Source organism: Pongo pygmaeus, chromosome 1 (genome assembly GCF_028885625.2).
Source record: "Pongo pygmaeus isolate AG05252 chromosome 1, NHGRI_mPonPyg2-v2.0_pri, whole genome shotgun sequence".
Taxonomy (NCBI): Eukaryota; Metazoa; Chordata; class Mammalia; order Primates; family Hominidae; genus Pongo; species Pongo pygmaeus.
In genome coordinates, this window is record NC_072373.2 from 145,966,951 (window position 1) to 145,986,372 (window position 19,422).

Genomic DNA, 19,422 nt, shown 5'->3' on the forward strand with positions numbered 1-19,422 from the left:
CAGCCTCCTGAGTAGCTGGGACTACAGATGTGCACCACCATGTCTGGCTAATTTTCTTACTTTTTGTAGAGATGAGGGTCTTACTGTGCTGCCCAGGCTTGTCCTGAACTTTTGAGCTCAAGTGAACTTTCTGGCTCAGCCTCCCAAAGTGCTAGGATTACAGGTGTGAGCCACTGTGTCCAGCCAAATTGTTATTTTTTCTTGGAATTTAGGATGGTTCAAGTCATCCTTACTTCTAAAAATTAATGTGCTAATTACAACAGAAAAAGAGTAATTTTATAGGTAAGATTTTCTTTTTTCGTATGGAGCAGACATATCTGCACATGGCATTCACTTGGACATGATGGCTATAAATTAAATTAAAAACATAATTTATTGCAACATGCACTGTGGCATTCAAGAAAAAACAACTTGTGATTCCCAAAATATACTTCTTGTTTCTTCTGAAAAATATTTTTAGTTATCTTTTTTTATAGAACTTGCACATCAAGTTGCAATATAAACTCTCCAGATGCCTATATGAGTATAAATAATTTAGAGACAAAGAAAAGAGTCAGGGAAGGTAAAAAAAAAAAAACCTTAACATCCTGTTTCAGCTTCTCCTGTCACTTTATGCTAAGTGGATCTGGAGTTAAGAAAAAAGTAACTGATCAAAGGAAGGACTGACAGTATTTGTCAAAGATGGTAAGTTGAAAAAAATTCCTTTTCCCTGCCTGGTGATAAGCTAAAAGAAAAATTTCAGGTATTATTTAATTTTATTCACTAATAGAATATGCAAGAAATTCTTTGAAATACTCTCTGTACTCATCAGTATTCCTGAGTTTACTGTCAAATAATACTGTAGGAAGTAGGTAAATGTTTTTATAAAGGTCTTATGTGAAAATTATCAGAAATGAGTATTAATCAAATATATTACATTTTGTGAATTAGTTCAAAATATAAAGGGATTTTCTTTTCAAGTACACTAAAGGATGGGCACTAAGTATGATGTTATTAAATAGTTCTATGAGGAAAACCTGTCCCTGAAACATTTTTTTGTCATATAAAAAATCTACACATATGAAATCTCTAGTTTTTATGTGTATTATGTAGATGCAAAGATGAACATAGTTAATTCTTTATAAAAATATAAGTTAATCAAAATATACATCTTTTAATAACAAATCTACCAAAAATAAAATATTTCACAATATATTGGATTATGTGTAACCCTAAAACAATAAGCAATCCAGAACCACATGCATTTGCTTTGAATTTTATTATGTTTAGATATTGGTGGATGTAACTTCTAAATGCTTTTCTCTTCTCTGGTTATTTAAAAAATTTCTATCCACTGAAATAAAGTGTTGGCAGATAATTAATAAAATAAGATGTGAGAGAGACAGCCAGATTCAAATACTGCTCCACATTCAACCCAGAATTCCCTATAAAACATATAGTTTGAAGTTCTCGATTAGTTTACTTATTGTGTTCTAATATATAAGCCATATCTACATTTAACCATTTAAATTATTATGATGGTTTCAGAGTTTGGCACATCTGAGTTAGAATATTAGCTCTAATACTTCCTAGCTGTGTGATCATAGGTACCTATCTCCAAAGCATCTAACAGTGATTAGTAACTCTTCTTAAGAAAAAAATACTTCGAAGAATGATTTTCCTGAAATACATTTTATTCTCTATTGGTAAATAACTGAACAAACTAGATACTATAAAAAAGAGGACACAAAAAATTAATTTATTCCCAAAAGTATACATTTTCAATTAGATATTTTTTCTGTTTGTATGATTTAAAGAGTCTATCACATTGCATTCTAAAGGAAATGAGCATACCAAAGGAATCTACATGTTCACCCAAGATTTGTTTGCAGGAACATTCACCCACATTCAAGAGAAGAAAAAAAAAGAGAGACAATTTTTATGCTTTTTCACAAGTTCATAAAAACACAACTTAGTTCTTATCCCCCCTCAAATTTTTGAATGTATTTATACATAGAACATAGTTTAAAAATCAGATTTTAAAGTTTATTTTAAACATTAGGAAAACTGACTAAAAATTCAGGCACAGCATAACTTCATCCCATATAATTCAGGTAATTCCACTATAAGAATGTTTCACTATTAACATTTAACAAATGTATTTATTAGATATTTCTGGCTGCTGTGTAAGATAAACTAGGTTACTGCTTATGATAAAAAGAGTATGTTGCTAGTCATAGTATACCATTATCCAATTCTTAAAAGAATATCATTCATATTTTGTATTGAGTTTATAAATCTTTCTTCTACTTATTTATCTTTCTTTTACTTTATTAATCTTTCTTCTACTACTTTGTACATCTTCTACTGTTTCATGGTGCTATATTCTTTCTAAAATATCACACAAGAAATTGCAATATAAATCATTTATATAGATAAAACCCAACAAAACTAAACTATTTCCTTCATCAATGAAAATATTTCATTAACTTGATATACTTAAAAATATATAACTTTATAAGGAAAATAAAAACTTGCAAAGAATAAATAAAAAATTTTAAAGGTAGTATTTGTTTTATTAAAAAGTAATTGCCTACCAGATATTTCTGAAGAGGAGCAAGCTTGTGTCCAAAAAATAAATTAGACAATGATTAAATTATATGAATAACATATTAGCATGAAGTCACCAATACACTTTTTTTTTCAGAATACTATATACAGAAATAAAATGTTAATGTAGAAATTCAATTATTTGATTGTATGTATTCAAATAAGTTATCTTCAAATTAAATGGTAAAGAAATAAAATCAGTAACTACTGTTTAGTGCCAAAATCAATAACCTTCTTATTTTCCTTAAAACAACAACTAACAAAAACTTTAAGTTCTCATAACAATAGTCCTCATAACAATATTAAGAAGCAAATATTGACATACATATCCTGTAACTATTGCAGTACCATCTCTGGAGTTCTGTTATTCAGTCAAAATCTACTGTAGGAAAGACATTATGCATTATAACACCTGGTTTCTTCCTTTTGAAAGACTTTAGTATTTTTCAGTCATTCCACTTCCTCAGTGCTGGTTTAACAATCTTTTCAACAATATTTATTGAGCACCATTTAGTGGTGTCAGATTCTGAGCTAGACTCTGAATACTACAAAGAATAAACATATTTCCACTGTTAAGGAAATGAGAAGCTTACATGAATCATCATAATGGAATGGGACAAAGACTACAACAAAGGCAATCATAAGGTGCTGTGAGAGCTGGGAGGGGGAAATTCTTGGACAGTAAGGTAAGGCATAATAGAGAATACAGCATTTGTGCTGAATCTTGAAAGATAAAGAATTCCTCTGGCAGATAAAGTTGGGGAAAAAGACGTCCTAGGCTGAGGTGATCTTACATAAATGGCATGGAAGAAGAGCATGGTTTATCCAGGAAACAGCAACTGACTTGTAATAACTGCAGCATCGGGTACATGTAAAACATCAGTGGGAGATGAAGTGCACAGGCAAGCAGATGCTGAATCAGGGAGGTATTTTTTGGCATAGTGATGCTTTTCAGTGCATGGGTAGAAACAGGAGTAAACTGAGTTAGTTCACAGTTGCTAGATTCTATTTCTTCCAGGAAATAGAAGACAAGATCTTTTGCTAAGGGAGAGGGGAATAGGATAAAATAATGAGGGATGACGAGGATTAGAGGTCTCAATATGTTAGACCTTGATGGCTATTTTTGTAGGGAATAAGGAACAGGGCTATTAAAAATTTTCTATTAGAGAAAGATAAAATATTAAGAACCACAAGCAATAATATGTTTTTAATAGTGTCATTTTTGTAGTAACAATTTAAAAATTTGTTACTGAAAAGATAATAATTCCTGTTCGTTCTACTGTCTTTGTCATTAGTTTCATCTCCCTCTTTTACCTTAATAAAAGCATTATTCTATTTAAGAATTATTTAGTGCATGCCAGAAAGAACAAAAGAGGATGGAAACTAAGGTAAGTTACCTATGAAAATACCAAGTTCTATCATTAAATAACAGCAGAAAAATCTCTGGAAAGTGTAAATCTAGGGGAATGCATTAGTCCATCTTCTTCCACCCCTATTCAAATATCTACCTCTTTAGAGCTCTATTTGGTATTTCTAAAAATACTCTCCCCCTCCCCACATACACACACACTAAAAATATTTTCAGTAAACAGAATTGTAAAAACTCAACACAAAATATTCTAATTGCCACAAAATATCTCATAAAAATTTAGCTTACGATAAAGTAACAGAATTATTCTGTAAAAAAACGGTTTTCCTACCAGATGCATCTGATGATTTGCGTGCTTGATCAAAAAGAATAAACAGAGATTAAATAACATATAAAATAACATACCTACAAGAAGTTACCCATCCATACATGTTCACTACTGTACTGCACATAGAAATAGAATGATAAAACAATTGAACATACATACCAAAAATGTTTTATATAAGGATTACAAGAAATTCTTTGGATATCCTTTTTTTTTTAACCAACCAAAACTCTTCTCTGGAAATATGTTAATAAGTGATCATCCTCTATCCTTTGAAACTGAAGAAAAATTGTGTTCACTTTGCTGAAGGGGCACTTGCCTCATCATATTAAACATACTGATTCAAACTAAATTCACTATAACCTTAAAAATGATAGTGAGAATAAAAAACAACTTTAATACTTCAGTTGTAATTGTACAGTTTATTGGATTGGACTATGCCTACTTTTGATTTCTAAGATGATTAACTAGTCTTTCTATAAAGACTAAAGTCACATATATATGAGTATTTGGAAGTTTAATAGGCAATGAACGTTACACTTCCTATTACAAAATTTATTTTACTCTTCTTTCCTCTCTGTGTTTTATTACTTGTTAATTTTTCATCAAGTCTTAGTTACAAGTGAACAGCATAATTGACTGACTCACTGAACTGTGAAAAATAAAAATTTTTATTATAGTTTTATATGGAAAAATATAAACACTTTTAATGAGACATATATTTAAATAATCATTCTAGAAAGAAATACATTAACTTATTTGACTAGCATCTACATGGATAGATGGATACACTATGAATTCACACAGTGTATTCATTCACAACTAATCATATGTACATGCTTTCTCTCCCAACAGCTCTCCATCTGGGGATGCTGTGGATTTTGTAGGCCATCCATGCCATGTTTGACTTGTGATGTTTCCTACATAATTTTGTAATGAAAACTCAAAGTAAATTTATAGTCATAAAACTAATGACCCAGGCAATCTTTGAAATGCTCCTTGAAGTATATTTTACTTCCTTAATTGTTCAATGAGGCTTTTTCCTGTAGGAGTATTATATCTACTACAATCATATGTCAAGGATTTTCCAGAAAGGCCTGAATTCAAATATTTTGTCTTGTTGCCCAACAATATAGAGTTAAGAATGGATTCCTAGATGATAAGGAATGCACAGTATCAACTTCGGCAGTAACAAACGACTCAGTAAATAATAGCATCAATTTATTGTCCCACCATATCCTTGATGCTCTATATCCTCAACAAAATTTGTTAATGTTGGACTTTCCATTTTTTGCTAATCTGATGAGTATAAAAAATCATGTCTGATTGTTAAAGATTAGGTAAATATCCCTCGGTAGAATTTTATACTTTTTCCCTTAAAGGTCTTATTACACTTTTATTAGATTTATACCTAAGTTCTTTAGCACTTTGGTTGCGATTGTAAAAGGGAGATTTTAAAAAATTACCTTTTTTGTTTGTTGCTGATGTATAGAACATAGTCAATGTTTATATATTGATTTTTTTTATATCTGGCAATCTTGCCAGACTCTGTTATCAATTCGGAAATCACACTGGTAGATTCACTTGAGTCTTCTATGTAACCAATCACAAATCATTTGTGAATAATGACAGTTTGGTTCTCTCCACGTTTTTCTTGTTTTACTGCTCAGGTTATGACTAACAGTACAATGATGTACAGAAACAATGGCAGTGGACATCCTTTTCCTCTTCCCAACTTCAGATAAAATGTATCTAACTAATTTTCTTTTCCTATACTTGACTGGTAAAACTATCCTAGAATCAGTAAATGAATTTAAGAGTATTTTCTCTTTTTCAATGCTCTGGAAAATTCCATACAAGATTGAAGTTTTTGTTCTTTGAAGGTTTCCTAAAACTTGTATGTAAAACTCTCCAGTCCTAATTTTGTTCAGTTCTGCATAAAGATTCTGTGATTCAATTTTTAAAATAGGTATAGTTCTAATTAGTACTTTAAAATATTTTTCCATAAACTAACCTTTGATTCTCATGTATCTTTATTTTCTATTCCACCCACTGATCTTTGCTCATGTCTTTATCAGTTTCTTTCTTCTTTTGATTAACCATGTGGTTTTTTAAACTTGTTTTCTTATATCATGATGTCTTTCTTTTTTCTAATTTGAGCACTTAAAATTTAACTCTATATCCACTTTTGTGGCACCCCACAAGTTCTGATACATAGTTACACCTTAAATTTATGAGTTAATTCTTTGGTAAGTTATTTAAAATTTTTAAATCTCCAAATGTATACATTTGTGTGATTTTTTTTAAGCTTTTTATTACTGATTGAACTTAATTGCCTTGTGGTAATTAAGTAATTAAGAATTTATATACTGTAGCCTGTATATCAATCACTTGAAATTTGTTGAATACATTTAGTCATATGATTAATTTTGTAAGTGTTCTACATATTCCTATGTATTCTTCAATTACTGGGTAAGAATTCTCTATATCTATAAAATTTCTCCTACATAGGTCAATTTTGTTTTGTATATTTTAAGGCTCTGTTAGAATTATATACATTTTTTCCTCATATTTATTTTTATGTCACTAATTTAATATAGTGGTCATATGTGATAATTTTACTATGTCTACTGACATTATTGGCAGGTTCTAATCCTGTTGTATCTAAATATCATTTGCAGATGTGTGTAAGTGTGTGTGTATTTTGTTTTTGGATTGTGAACACAAAGTTCATTGGGGCTTTATCTGCGAGAAACCTGCAGGTCTTGGTCTGAGGATGTGTCCCAGTATAGGGTTTTGTATTAGCTTCTGCCTGGTGTAGAGTATATGTTACAAGCCTGCAACTCTTCTGATAATGTATTTTATTGGTTGTTCCTAGAACACACAATTAATACAGATTAAAAACTGAAACCTGCTTGAGAGGAGGCAGTTGATTAAAAATTCTCAGGAGAGGCATCCTACACATGCACACACATCCCTCCCCTGTTCCTAGGAACCCAAGCCAAGAAACACAAGCTTCCTTATTTTCTCCTTTTGTCAGTGGAGAGGTTTTATTTTCTAATCTATGCTTTCACTGAGGTTATGATCCTTGCAGGATCCTGGCTTTACACAGGGGGCTAAGAAATCCTAAACTGTATGCATTAAACAACCTATCATCCATCTCTGTGAGGCCATTTTAAACGAAAGCCCCACCAAGGTCTAAAAATGTCCTCAGGGCAGTTGAAGTATGCTCCCCCTTACAGCTCTGGTTCTCATTTACCACTTCAATTTTTGCACTTTGGGAATTTATTTACTTCTAATTAAATTAGAATTCACTTAAAGGGTACATTCGTATTCATTTAAAGGGGCATTTGTTACAGTTTATTCAGCATTTCAAGGTGCTGTTGATCTTAAATAATTTCTGCCCTCAAAAGATTTTTAAGTTATCTAGTCTCCAATTTTGCATTTTTTTCTTTATAGGACAAGCTTCATGTTAGATTGTAAGATGCAAAGACATCAGAATGTTTATGGATTTCATTTTTTTATGCTGGAAATTCCAAATGCTCACCAGGATATATTTAGGTATTGGCATCTTTGTTAATCTTGTCAAAACAAAATGAGGTCTTTCAATTTAAAGATTCAAGTTTTTCTTCAACTAACAAGTTTTCCTGAATCATATTTTTGATTATTGCTTCTGTTCTATAAACCATATCTGTTCTGTTCTGTGGAATGCTATCCAATTTGTAAAATGTTCTTTTATTTTCTTTTATAATTTTTTGTCCTGCTTTTATTTAACATACTTTTCATCTTATAATTTTTATCTTGTCCATTTCCTCTACATTCTATTAAGGTCTATCTGGAGAGATCTTCACATTATTAATTTACTTTTCTGCAGTGATTATTCTGGTTTTTATTGCCTCTAATGCAGCTTTATATTCTAAAAATGCCAGGTTTATTTCTTACAACTTTTTCCTATCACATCATTATGCTTCTTTTCCATTCCTGCCTCTCAGCCAGTAATCTTTTCATTCTAGGTTCTTGTTTTATCTTTGTTTCATGTCTTAGTTCACTAACTCCATGCTCACTTGAAATTTTAAGAATTAACACAGATGGCATCTATAATTTTTTGTGTTTATACTCTCCTGCACAAATATTTTCTAAATATAAGTTCATTCTCTACCTCTTGGAGACTGTAACTTTACTGTTTTATGGTGTATAACCTCTTTTATAGGTTCCACATTGTTGCTTTTCTTTTTTATTCATTCAAGAACAATTACAAGCTTTTCAAAACTTCACAAATGCCCCAAATAAGGTAAGTGGTTTTTCTTTGGCCCTTCTCATTTCCTGTTTAGGTGCTGTTAGACTAAACTCTTCACATCATTTAGTGTACACATATTTACATTATCAGTTAAGTAATCCAGTGACCTTCATAAATGGGAATGTAGCCAGGACTATAGGATTCCTTGCTGGTAGTGATGCCTTCTATGTCAGGAAAGAGCCTTCTATATTTAAAGAGAGGCCACTTTTCAACTTGAAAAGGCCTAATACATTCTTGGTTGTCCCACTATAGCTGTTTTAGAATGAAAGTAATGAGCAGTGTTGGATCTTCCACTTATTTTCCTCATCCCTCCCAGTTAGTGAGGGTGAAACTATTATTTCTTTCTTTTCCATAAAGAAAGGCTACTCAAGTTAAAACTGTTAATTAGACATTGGAGTCTGATAATCAAAATCCTGTACATATTTGGGCAAATAACCATCTTTAATTTCAGAAATGATGTACTGCTTTCCCAATTTTTTTTCTTACAGTATTTTCAGTCAGAATCTAGAAAGGCAAATTAATGAAGTGTTGGTACTCTAGTCTGTATGGTGCTGTAATTCATAGCAGATTCATGCCTTCTTCTTCAGAGATTTGCCCTCAACTATAGCTGGGCCAGGGTTCTCACGCAGGATTTTGATATAATGATGCTAGTTACATCAAAAAGCACATGAACTAGGAGAGCACATAAACTTTGAAACTTTCAGATGACTAAGCTCCATTTTGCACAAGCATCAGAGAAACTTATTCGCTGCACAGTGAGGATAAAAAGGAAATACAAGGAAAAAAGTAAAGATGTCATGTGATCTCAGAGAGAAAAACTGAGAAAGGTACTATTATGATTCCAGTCAGCTTTCCAAATCAATTCTACTCTTTGGGACAGCTCAACTCTACTTTTGCCTTTGAGCTCCATGACATCCTCTGCATCCCAATAATACCTGTATCTTCTTCTGCTTAAGCTTATTTGAGTAAGTTGCTACATCCTCTAAACAAAAGCGCCTTACAATAGTTTGACTGATTTTTAGAGAAGCTCTTTTAGTATTTCTTTATAGACCTTCTTTGCTTAACAAGAGCAAAAACTTCACAAAAAGAGTTACGAGTAAGATAAACATTTAGAAAGTGAAGGCTCTTTTCACACTTATAACCAATTTTTTAAATACTAGAAAGATAAAGGTACTGACTGGTACAACTTAGTTTCTTAAGCATTTTATATGACTTCATTCTACAAAGTTGATAAAGGAACAAGTAAATACTATGGTTATTGTATTTTTCTGAACCAAAAAAAGTCAAAACCCACACTGCTATTTTTCATGGGCAATGTAAGGAAACTGTTCAAGTATGTAAAAATGAATTATATTTAGTTTATCATTAATTCTATAAGTATTTATTGGGTACCTTGCTGTGTTTGGGGTACTGGGGTGACTACTAGAAACATACAATGAACAAGGCACTAACCTTGATTTGAGTTCAACATTTAGAGATTAGAAAGTGACACACAAATTTATAATTTCAATATAATACAATAATCGTTGTAGTTTGTAAGTTTGCTTTGGGAGTACAGAGAAATCACCTAATTCCACAGGGTCAGTGTCAGAGGTAATGACTGATTCTCTAAATTTTTGTGATAAAGACTATAAATATGGAAAGGTAGCAAGGAATTATATGTAATATAGTATGGCTAGATCAAAATTTGTGAAAGAGATTTTGCAAACAAAACCAAAAAGGTAAGTCATTGATTGTATGTGACCTAATAAGGAGTTTAACTTTTATTTTAAAGGCAATAGGGAGTAACTGAAAGTTTTCATGTTAGGTTAAAAAATGGGCATATTTGCATTTTAAAATTTTCAGTGTGGAAAATGGCCTGGAAGGATATAAAACTGGAAGCTGGAGACCAGTAATACAGTTATTTTAATAGGATTGAGAAGAGATCTAGAAGCCATCCCAGTGTCAGTAAGACTGGAGAATATTGAGTGATTTTTGATGTAGAATCAATAGAACTTAATGACTGAGTACATGTCTGAGGGTAAGAAACAAGTTAGAAATGACCAAGGTTTCTGTTTTCACTTCCTGCATGGGCAGTGAGATCATTAACAGATATCAGAGTTAATGAAAATGGAGCAGATTTAGGGATGATATAAGAAAATCCACTTTTGAACTGAACGTTCAGGTAATGACTGAAGATGTAGGCATGGATGAGATTTTTTGGAGAAAATGTAGCATCAAAAGAAGGCCAAAGATAGATTCTCAGAGAAAACCAACATTTAAGTGGCAAAGGATAAAAGAAATAGCCTTATAACAAGAAAAGTACCACGTACACATAAATACCACATGTGTAGTTACAGACAGATTAAAAGGCCTAGCATTTGCTTATTTTTACAAATAAAACCCCACTTCTCTTGTAATTTTCCAAGTTGAAATGGCTAGGACATTTAACCATTTATGACATGATTAAAATCAGTTGAAATTGGGCATTCTCGACAAAGTCAGAACACCTAGTTGTGATTACTATGATTATCTGTGGTATAAAATGGCTAGAAAAGAAGGCCAATATGATCAAACGTATCAAATGTTATCTACGATGCATAGCTTTTTAAAGAAAAATAAAGCAATAGTGAAGCAATAACATTTTCCTTCAGCTAAATCCAATCCATCCTGTTGTAAAACCTCCAGAACACCACAGTGGTTACCTAAAGATTCTAGATTATATGCCAAATTTTCAAAGAGAAAATATACATTGGCCTGATTCAAATAAATATATGTATGATAACCAGGTATATTCAGTTTGATATCCATAGAAATCCTAAGGAATGTTAAGTTGTTTTTGTAATATTAGTTCAAATTTAAAACAGCAGATTAGAAAGATCTATTTCAGTAACAGGAAAATAACAATCCAGTTAATTCCTATTATTTTGCATGTTAAAATGTCCCTTTAATATCTCATATTATTCTATAAACAAATATATAACAGTGTTTAAGAGGTTTATATTGTACTGCAGCAGGATAAAGAACATTTATTGGTTATAATGAGGTGATCTCCAGTTATGAAAGAAAAGGTTCGTCAATTTTGAATTCTATCATTATACAGCAAAAATCCACCTTTCAGTTTCTAAATTCCAATTCCAAATCTTATAAATGCAAATTATAGGACTGTTATGTGATCAGAGAAACCATATTCTACTTCTCTTAAAAAATATCTGAATCAAAGGTTAACTTCCAAGCATCTTATTCTTTAGTTAAGCAAAAGATGCTAATGAATTATGCTCTAAGCAAATGTTTTTCACTCTAACAACAGGATATCTATTTTTAGCTGCAGGTTTGGCTTGAAGTGACAGCTTTTACCCTATGATAAACTGCAGTACATACTGTAGTATTTTTTCAAAAAAACAGTTTTGGAAATATTTAGAAAAAATAAATCACATTATAAGAAAAAAGACTAGTTGTCACAAGTGTACTTATTCCAAAAAATTATTTCCCCAAAAAACTGTTTATTAAAAATTTTAACAAACCCTACAAAACCAAAATGCTCTAATTATTTCATCATTAAATTCTTATTTCTCAATAAATTGTAGGTAAAAGCAACCAAGACATCAACAAAATTTTGGCAGCATCTTATTTTCAAAATTACTATTTAAAAAATCTAATAAAAATAATCTAATAAAAATTAGCATTAGGATGACAAAGCTAATCAAAGGAAAGTTAAACTAATTATCTTCAGGATCAGATACTAAAAGAAAATCCTCTCTTATGGTTAGTCTATTTACCAATTTATAACACAATTAATAACAGTGCCCAACAAATACAATAAATCGAACCATAAAGAAAATTAGAAACTGATTATTGGTATTGATTATTAATAGTGCCATTAATTGTTTACAGTTCTTACTGGTTTTTGAAGGCAATTTACTATAATGCCTAAGTACAAAAGCGTCACCACAAAATATAATTCACAGTAGCTGTGGCTTTATAACTGTCCCTTTAAAAATATTTTTTCCTCTTATAAATATATTTTTTTAAATAAACAGCTGCAGAGTCTCAGAGAGTATACTTACCACTCATGATGAAAACCAACCTTTCCAAAACATATTGCTCAAAACAACAATCCAACAGCAAAGGGAGTTATGCTAATCTCTAGAGGGAGAAGAACCGATGGTGTAAACACACACACTGGAGCATGCAGCACACAGAAAACGAAAAGAGCTTTCTTTTGTTTTAAAAAGAGAAGCCCCTAGAAGCAAAGCATAACTGCCTAGCATGAGCTATCACTAGTAAACATCAGATTCATGCCAAAGATGTCTATAACTAGACTGAATTTCTTTCAAGCTAGTTATCCCAGCCTCCTTCATATACCACTAGAACAACTCAAAATGGCAGAGAGAAAATGTTCGAACCAGGATGTATAAGATGTTCTCAATTATATCAGCATGAGTTGTTACCACGGCAACATTAGACCAGAATTATCGGTTCACTTGTATCCAAGGCATAGCTTTTCTAAAGCTTTAATCAACCAGACAAATAAAATACCTTTTTATTTTAGAGCCACATGATTACAAATTACCACATTTCTTAAATTTAAGCACTAATCTACGCTTTATACATCTTTCAAAGATATGAAAAAATTGCTGTTTTCTTCAAATACTCACACAATCCCATGTTGAACCTGGCAAGGAGCACACAGCAGAATGATTGCACCTAAACGTCTTTCAATTACACCAGCTCTTACTGCTAGCTGTGGACCTCACTGATATTAAAATGCTGTGTGCTGTTGCTAGTGACTATTGGCGATGAATCTTATTGCCCAGATCGCTGATAGCTTTCATTTTTCATGAGCCAGAAAGCTATACTGCAGCACAAATGTTAACCATTTAAACATTCTGTGTTATGGAAGAGAATAATGTTATATACATATATGTATATCTGCATTTTTAAAGGAGAATCATAGAATAACTTATTTGTAAACTTCCATTAAATTCAGCATTACAAACAGTGTCAGATGCCATCCATGTGGTATTCAAAAGAAAATAATACACAAAAAAGTTACTGGCAATTATTGCAGAAATGTAAAATTCCTCACATGAAACAGGACTAAGATGACAGATTGTATAGCAAGGAGGGCTGACTGGGTAGCATGGTGAACAGATTGTTCTGATTACCAGAGATCCAAAATTTGTACCAAAATGGTACAAAGAATCTATAGAATGGTTCCTTGTTAAGTAGAACTTCAGCACGTGAACTTGCCATTTTAACAGTTGCCATGTGAGGCAGGACTTTTGGTGATGTCGAAGTAAGTCAGGAAATCTCCCTAAGAAACAACTATGAAGCTGAACAGAATTATCAAAAACAATGATTTCATGGCTCTGGAAATTGAGCAGTCATAAACAACAAATTGAGAAACATTTATTTGTGATGAACCTATAAACACAGTGAGATATCACTCTGCCTAAAAACAGTGGGAGTCAGAGATGTTCTTGCCTGGGGCTGCTCCCACTCCTTTATAGTTCAGTCAGGAGAGTACTTCTACCAGGGTAGGGCTGGTCATGAAAACTAGCAGCTTCACTTCTGGAAGGGGCTGACACGAGAGGGGGCTGATTTGATTTGGAGTGGAGGCCAAAAAACTCATTAGTGATATTGTCAACAAAAAAAGCAAACTGAAAGAAATTAACAAGTCTAAGGCTACGGCCTTGGTAGGGCTAAGCAGCACATTGGTGGTATAGCAAGAAACATAGCAGCGGGTAAATGAAGATGAGACAGGCAGACTGAGGCTACCTAAGTTCACCAGGCCACCCAGTCTGCCCACCTTGCTATGCAATCTGACTAGGAGGTAATGACACGCACAAAGGAGACGAAAGAGGGCCCAGTGGAAAGTTAAAGCTGGTACAGACTTCCAAACTGCCTAAATACTGCATGTGCTCCTCAATTTGCACACAGTTCCATCAGCACCGGCTGGTCCCAGTGTTTGAGTACAATCTCTGATCAATCATTAAATAACAATTAAGCTACAGAGACACAGGGCAATCCCTAGGAAACCAGGTTAAAAAATAAAAATTAGAATAAGAAAAAAAAACTAAGCAGAGAAATCAGCAGTCACATATCATGAGGGATACAGATTCCACAGATTAAGACAAAGGAAGTTATTAATAAAAAAATAAACAAAACCAACCCTCAGGGAAAAAATAATCAAAACCCAGAGCTACTACCACATGTTATTTTAAAAAACACATTTTTGACAAAAACTTGTGTGATCCACAATGAGGAAAAAAAGCAGTCAATAAAAAATGTCCCTGAATGGGCCCAGGTGTAGAATTTAGCAGACAAAGGCTTTAAAGACTTTAAAATAACTATTATACATATATGAAAAGAATTAAAAGAAAATTGTGTTAAATACCTAAGGAAAACATGACAGTAATGAACAACATATAGAAACTTTCAATACAGAAAGAAAAACTATTTAAAAATAAAAAGTGCAGATTTGAAAAGCATAATAACCAAAATTTGAAAACTCAGTATAGTAAGCCCAACAGCAGATTTAAAAGAGCAAAAGACCAAATCAGTGAACTGGAAGATAGATCAATGGAAATCATCCAGTTGGAAGAACACAGAGAGAAAAAGACAGGAGAAAAGTGGACAGAGCCTGAGAAACTTATGGGATATCAAGGGAACCAACATACATCTCATGGGAATTAGAAAAAAAGGAGAGAGACAAAGGGTGATGAAAAAACATTTGAAGGAATAATGGCTGAAAATGTCCCAATTTGATGGAAAACAGTAATCTAGGATCCAAGAAGCTCAGCCAACACCAACTAGAATAATACCCAAAAGATCCACACTGAGACATATCATAGTCAAATTGTTGAAACGTAAGGAGAAAAGTCATGAAAGCAGCAAGAAAAAAATGACGAATCACGTCCAGGGGAAAAAGAATATGATTAATGACTTCTCATTAGAAATAAGAAGGGCCAGAAGGCAGAGAAATGAAGTGCTAAAAGAAACAAGAAAGCAAACCCATCCACCAACACTTCCCTATCCAGGAAAATTATCCTCCAAAAATAAAGGTGAAATGAAACATTCCCAGAGAAACAACTGAGGATATTTGTTGTAAGCAGAAATACCTAATGAAGTCCTTAAAGCTCAGAGGAAATAACACTAGACAATAGCTCAAATTGACAGAAAGAAATGAAGAGCACTAAAAATGGTAAATACATAAATAAAAGGCTATATAAATACACAATTTTTCTGTTATCTCTTTATTTAAGAGACTTAAAGTTGTATGAGGCAATAATTACAACATTATGTTGCTGGGTTTATAAAATATATAAATATATGTGAAAAAACACAAATTTGCAAAAGAAATAAAGCTATATTGGATCAAAGCAGTTCTATTCCACTAGAATTAAGTCAGTACTATCCTGAAGTAAACTATGATAAGATAAATTATAATCTTGTGTATTATAATCCCTAAAGAAATATTAAGAAAATGCCTTTTAAATTTTATTTTTAAAAATCAAAACCAAATAATTAAAATATATGTAATAGAAAAGAAGGTGGTAGAAAGGGAAAAGAGAAACAACAAAAACTATGAGACAGAAAACAGTAAAATGGAAGCTACAAATCCAACCATATCAATAGTGACATTAACTATGAATGGAAGAAACACAAATCAAAAGGCAGAAATTAACAGATTGGATAAAAATCAAGATCAAACTATATAACATCTATAAGAGACACATTTTAGATTCATAGATATAAATAGGCTAAAGTAAAAAGAGAAAAACAAGATTCATCATGCAAACAGTAACCATAAGACAGCTGGAATGCCTATATCAATATTAGACAAAATAGACTTTAAGTCTAGAAAAATTATGAGACAAAAGGGACATTCATAATGATAAAAGTCCAATACATCTGAAAAATGTGACAATCAGAAATGCATATGCATTGAACAGAAGAGCCCCCACAGTACTAAAATAAAAACGGACAGAATTGAAAGGAGAAAAATATTTAATACTAATAGTTGGGAATTTCCATACTTCTCTCTCAATAATTGATGGAAAAACTAGACAGGAAATTGGAAAAGAAACAACTTAAATAACACCATCAAAAAAATCTTGACATTTATAAAATACAGAATTTAACATCAGCAGAATACACATTCTTATCAAGCACACATGGATATTCTACATATTAAGCAAATGCTAGAAAATATAATGTCTCAATTAATTTGAAGGGTTTGCTAAAGCTTTCAAAATATATTCTATAATCACAGCAGAATTAAGTTAGAAATAAAAACAGAAAGAAATTTTAGAAGTCTCTAAATATTTAGATATTAAATCACAAACAAATTCCAAGGGAAATTAGAAAATATTTTGAGGTAAATGAAAATAAACTACAGCATATCTACATTTATTGGATGTAGATAAAGCAGGGTTTAGAAAAAAAATTCATAGCTTTAACCATTTAGAGTAAAATAGAAGAAAAGTTCCAAATCAGTAACTTAAGCTTTGTATATATTATTATATATTATAGTATTATATTACATATAATATATTCAGTAAAATATATAGAAAAACAGTAGAGAAAAATGAATGAAACCAAAAGTCTTATTGATAAAACTTTCACTAGACTGACCAAATATCAAAACAAAATAAACAAAAAGAAAACAGAGAAGATATTAATTATAGAAATCAGTAATGAAACTATGATATCACCACTGATGCTAGATAAATTAAAAGGATTATAAGGGAATACTATAAACAACCTTATCCCAATCATATAAGACAACAGGTGAAATGGAAAAACTCTTAGGCACAAATTACCAACACTAACTAAAAAAGAAATAGAAAATGTAAATAAACCTGTAACACAAATATTGACTTAGTAATTAAAATTTTTCCCACAAAGAAAAGCTCAAGTCGAGATGGCTTCACTGGTTAATTATATGAAACATTCAAAGATAATACCAACCCTACACAAACTCTTTCAGAATTCAGAAGTGGCGGGAACACTTCCCAACTCATTCTAAGAGGCCTAATACCAAAGTTAGGCAAAGATCAAAAGAAAACCACAGACCAATATCCATTGCAAACATTGATGCAAAAACCTTTTATCAAAATGCTAACAAACTTAATCTAGCAGTATATACAGAGGATCATACACAATGACCATGTGGGATTTATTCCATGAAAGGTAAGGTTGGTTCAACATTGAAAATCAATTAACGAACTACGTTATATTAATAAAGTATAAAACCAAATAATCATCTCAATATATGCAGAAGAAGCACTCCACAAAATCCAACAGCCATGAGAAAACCTCTCAACAATGAGGACTAGAAAGGAACTTCCTCAAACTGATAAAGGACATGTGGGGCACGGGAAACTCTATACTTATGTCATATTTAATGATGAAAGATGGAATGCTTTCCCCTTAAGATAGGGCATAAGGCATTCACCACTTCTATGCATCTTTGTACTGGGAAATCTAGCCAGTGCAATGAGGCAAGAAAATAGATATTAAAGGATAAAGAAGAAATAAAACTGTCTTTATTTGCAGATGAAATTATTCTATATGTAGAAAATTATAAGGAATCTATAAAGAAACTACTAGAACTAAAAAATGAGTTTAGCAACATCATAGGATGATATAAGATCAATATAAAAATCAATAACATTTGTATATACTAGCAACAAACAATCCAAATGTGAAATTAAGATATAGCTCCATTCACAATAATATCAACAGAAATAAACACTTAGAAATCATTTTTACAAAACTGGAACACTAAAGAAATTAAATAATATGTAAATAAATGGAGAGACATTTCATATTCATGGATTCCAAGACTCAATATTGTTAAAACAACAATTCTCTACAAGTTAATCTATGAACTCAATATATAATCTCTATGAAAATCTAATAAAGCTTTTCTTTAGAAACTGACAAATTGATCCGGAAATTTATATGAAAATGCAAAGGACCCCAAAATAGACAAAACAATTTTGATAAAAGAAGAACAAAGTTGGAGGACTTACACTATTTGATTTCAAAACTTACCTTAAAGTTACAGTAATCAAGACAGTGTAGTATAGGAATAAGGATAGACATGTAGTTCACTGGGACAGAATTGAGAATTCAGAAATGAACCCTTTCATTTATGGTCAACTGATTTTTGAGAAAGATGCCAAGATAATTAAATAGAGAAAGGAAATTCTTTTTAACAAGTAGTGCAGTAAAAAATGGATCTACATGTTGAAAAAAGAACTTCAATTCATACTTCACAACATATATAAAAATTAACTCAAAAAATAGACTTTTAGAAGGAAGTACAGATTGAAAATCTTCATTACCTTGCGTTAAATACAAATTTCTTAAGATCTGGTACCAAAAGTACAATCCAAAAAGGAAAAAAACGATAAATTGGACTTCACTAAAATTACAAATTTTGCTCTTCAAATACATCATTTTTAAAAATGACAACATAAGACGGACTGGAAGGAAATATTTGAAATTTATATTTTTGGAAAAGAACTTAGTTCAGAATATACAAAGAATTCTTGAGAATTGATAATAAGAAAAATGACTCAATTTTCAAAGTGGGCAAAAGATTTGAAAATACATTTCTCCAAAGTACATACACAAATGGGTTATAAAAACTTGAAAATATGCTCAACATCATAAAGTTATTAGGAAAATACAAAGTGAAACAATTGTGAACAACGGATTCACACTTATGTAATGGCTATAATCAACATGACTGATGAGCCGGGTGCAGTGGCTCATGCCTGTAATCTCAGCACTTGGGAGGCTGAGGCGGGTGGATCACTTGAGGTCAGGAGCTCAAGCCCAGCCTGG

General features: G+C 31.7%; 1 protein-coding gene across 12 annotated transcripts in view; it reads right to left on the reverse strand.

The window, feature by feature from the left end:
- PRKACB (protein kinase cAMP-activated catalytic subunit beta) overlaps positions 1–19,422 on the reverse strand; it is a 157,295-nt gene that overhangs the window by 54,691 nt on the left and 83,182 nt on the right. For 2 of the 12 annotated variants that reach the window (XM_054484968.2, XM_054484998.2), the window contains exons 1-3: positions 12,627–14,481; positions 4,290–4,313; positions 2,577–2,600 (exon numbers count right to left, since the gene is read on the reverse strand). The exons of 5 other annotated variants lie outside the window; for them this stretch is intronic. In XM_054484968.2, the coding sequence (XP_054340943.1) occupies positions 2,577–2,600; positions 4,290–4,313; positions 12,627–12,633 (55 nt within the window). In that variant the 5' untranslated portion in view covers positions 12,634–14,481. Of the gene's footprint in view, positions 1–2,576; positions 2,601–4,289; positions 4,314–12,626; positions 14,482–19,422 lie in introns of those variants that run through there. 5 more of the 12 variants (XM_063653617.1, XM_063653629.1, XM_054484988.1 and 2 more) reach the window with 3 other exon arrangements.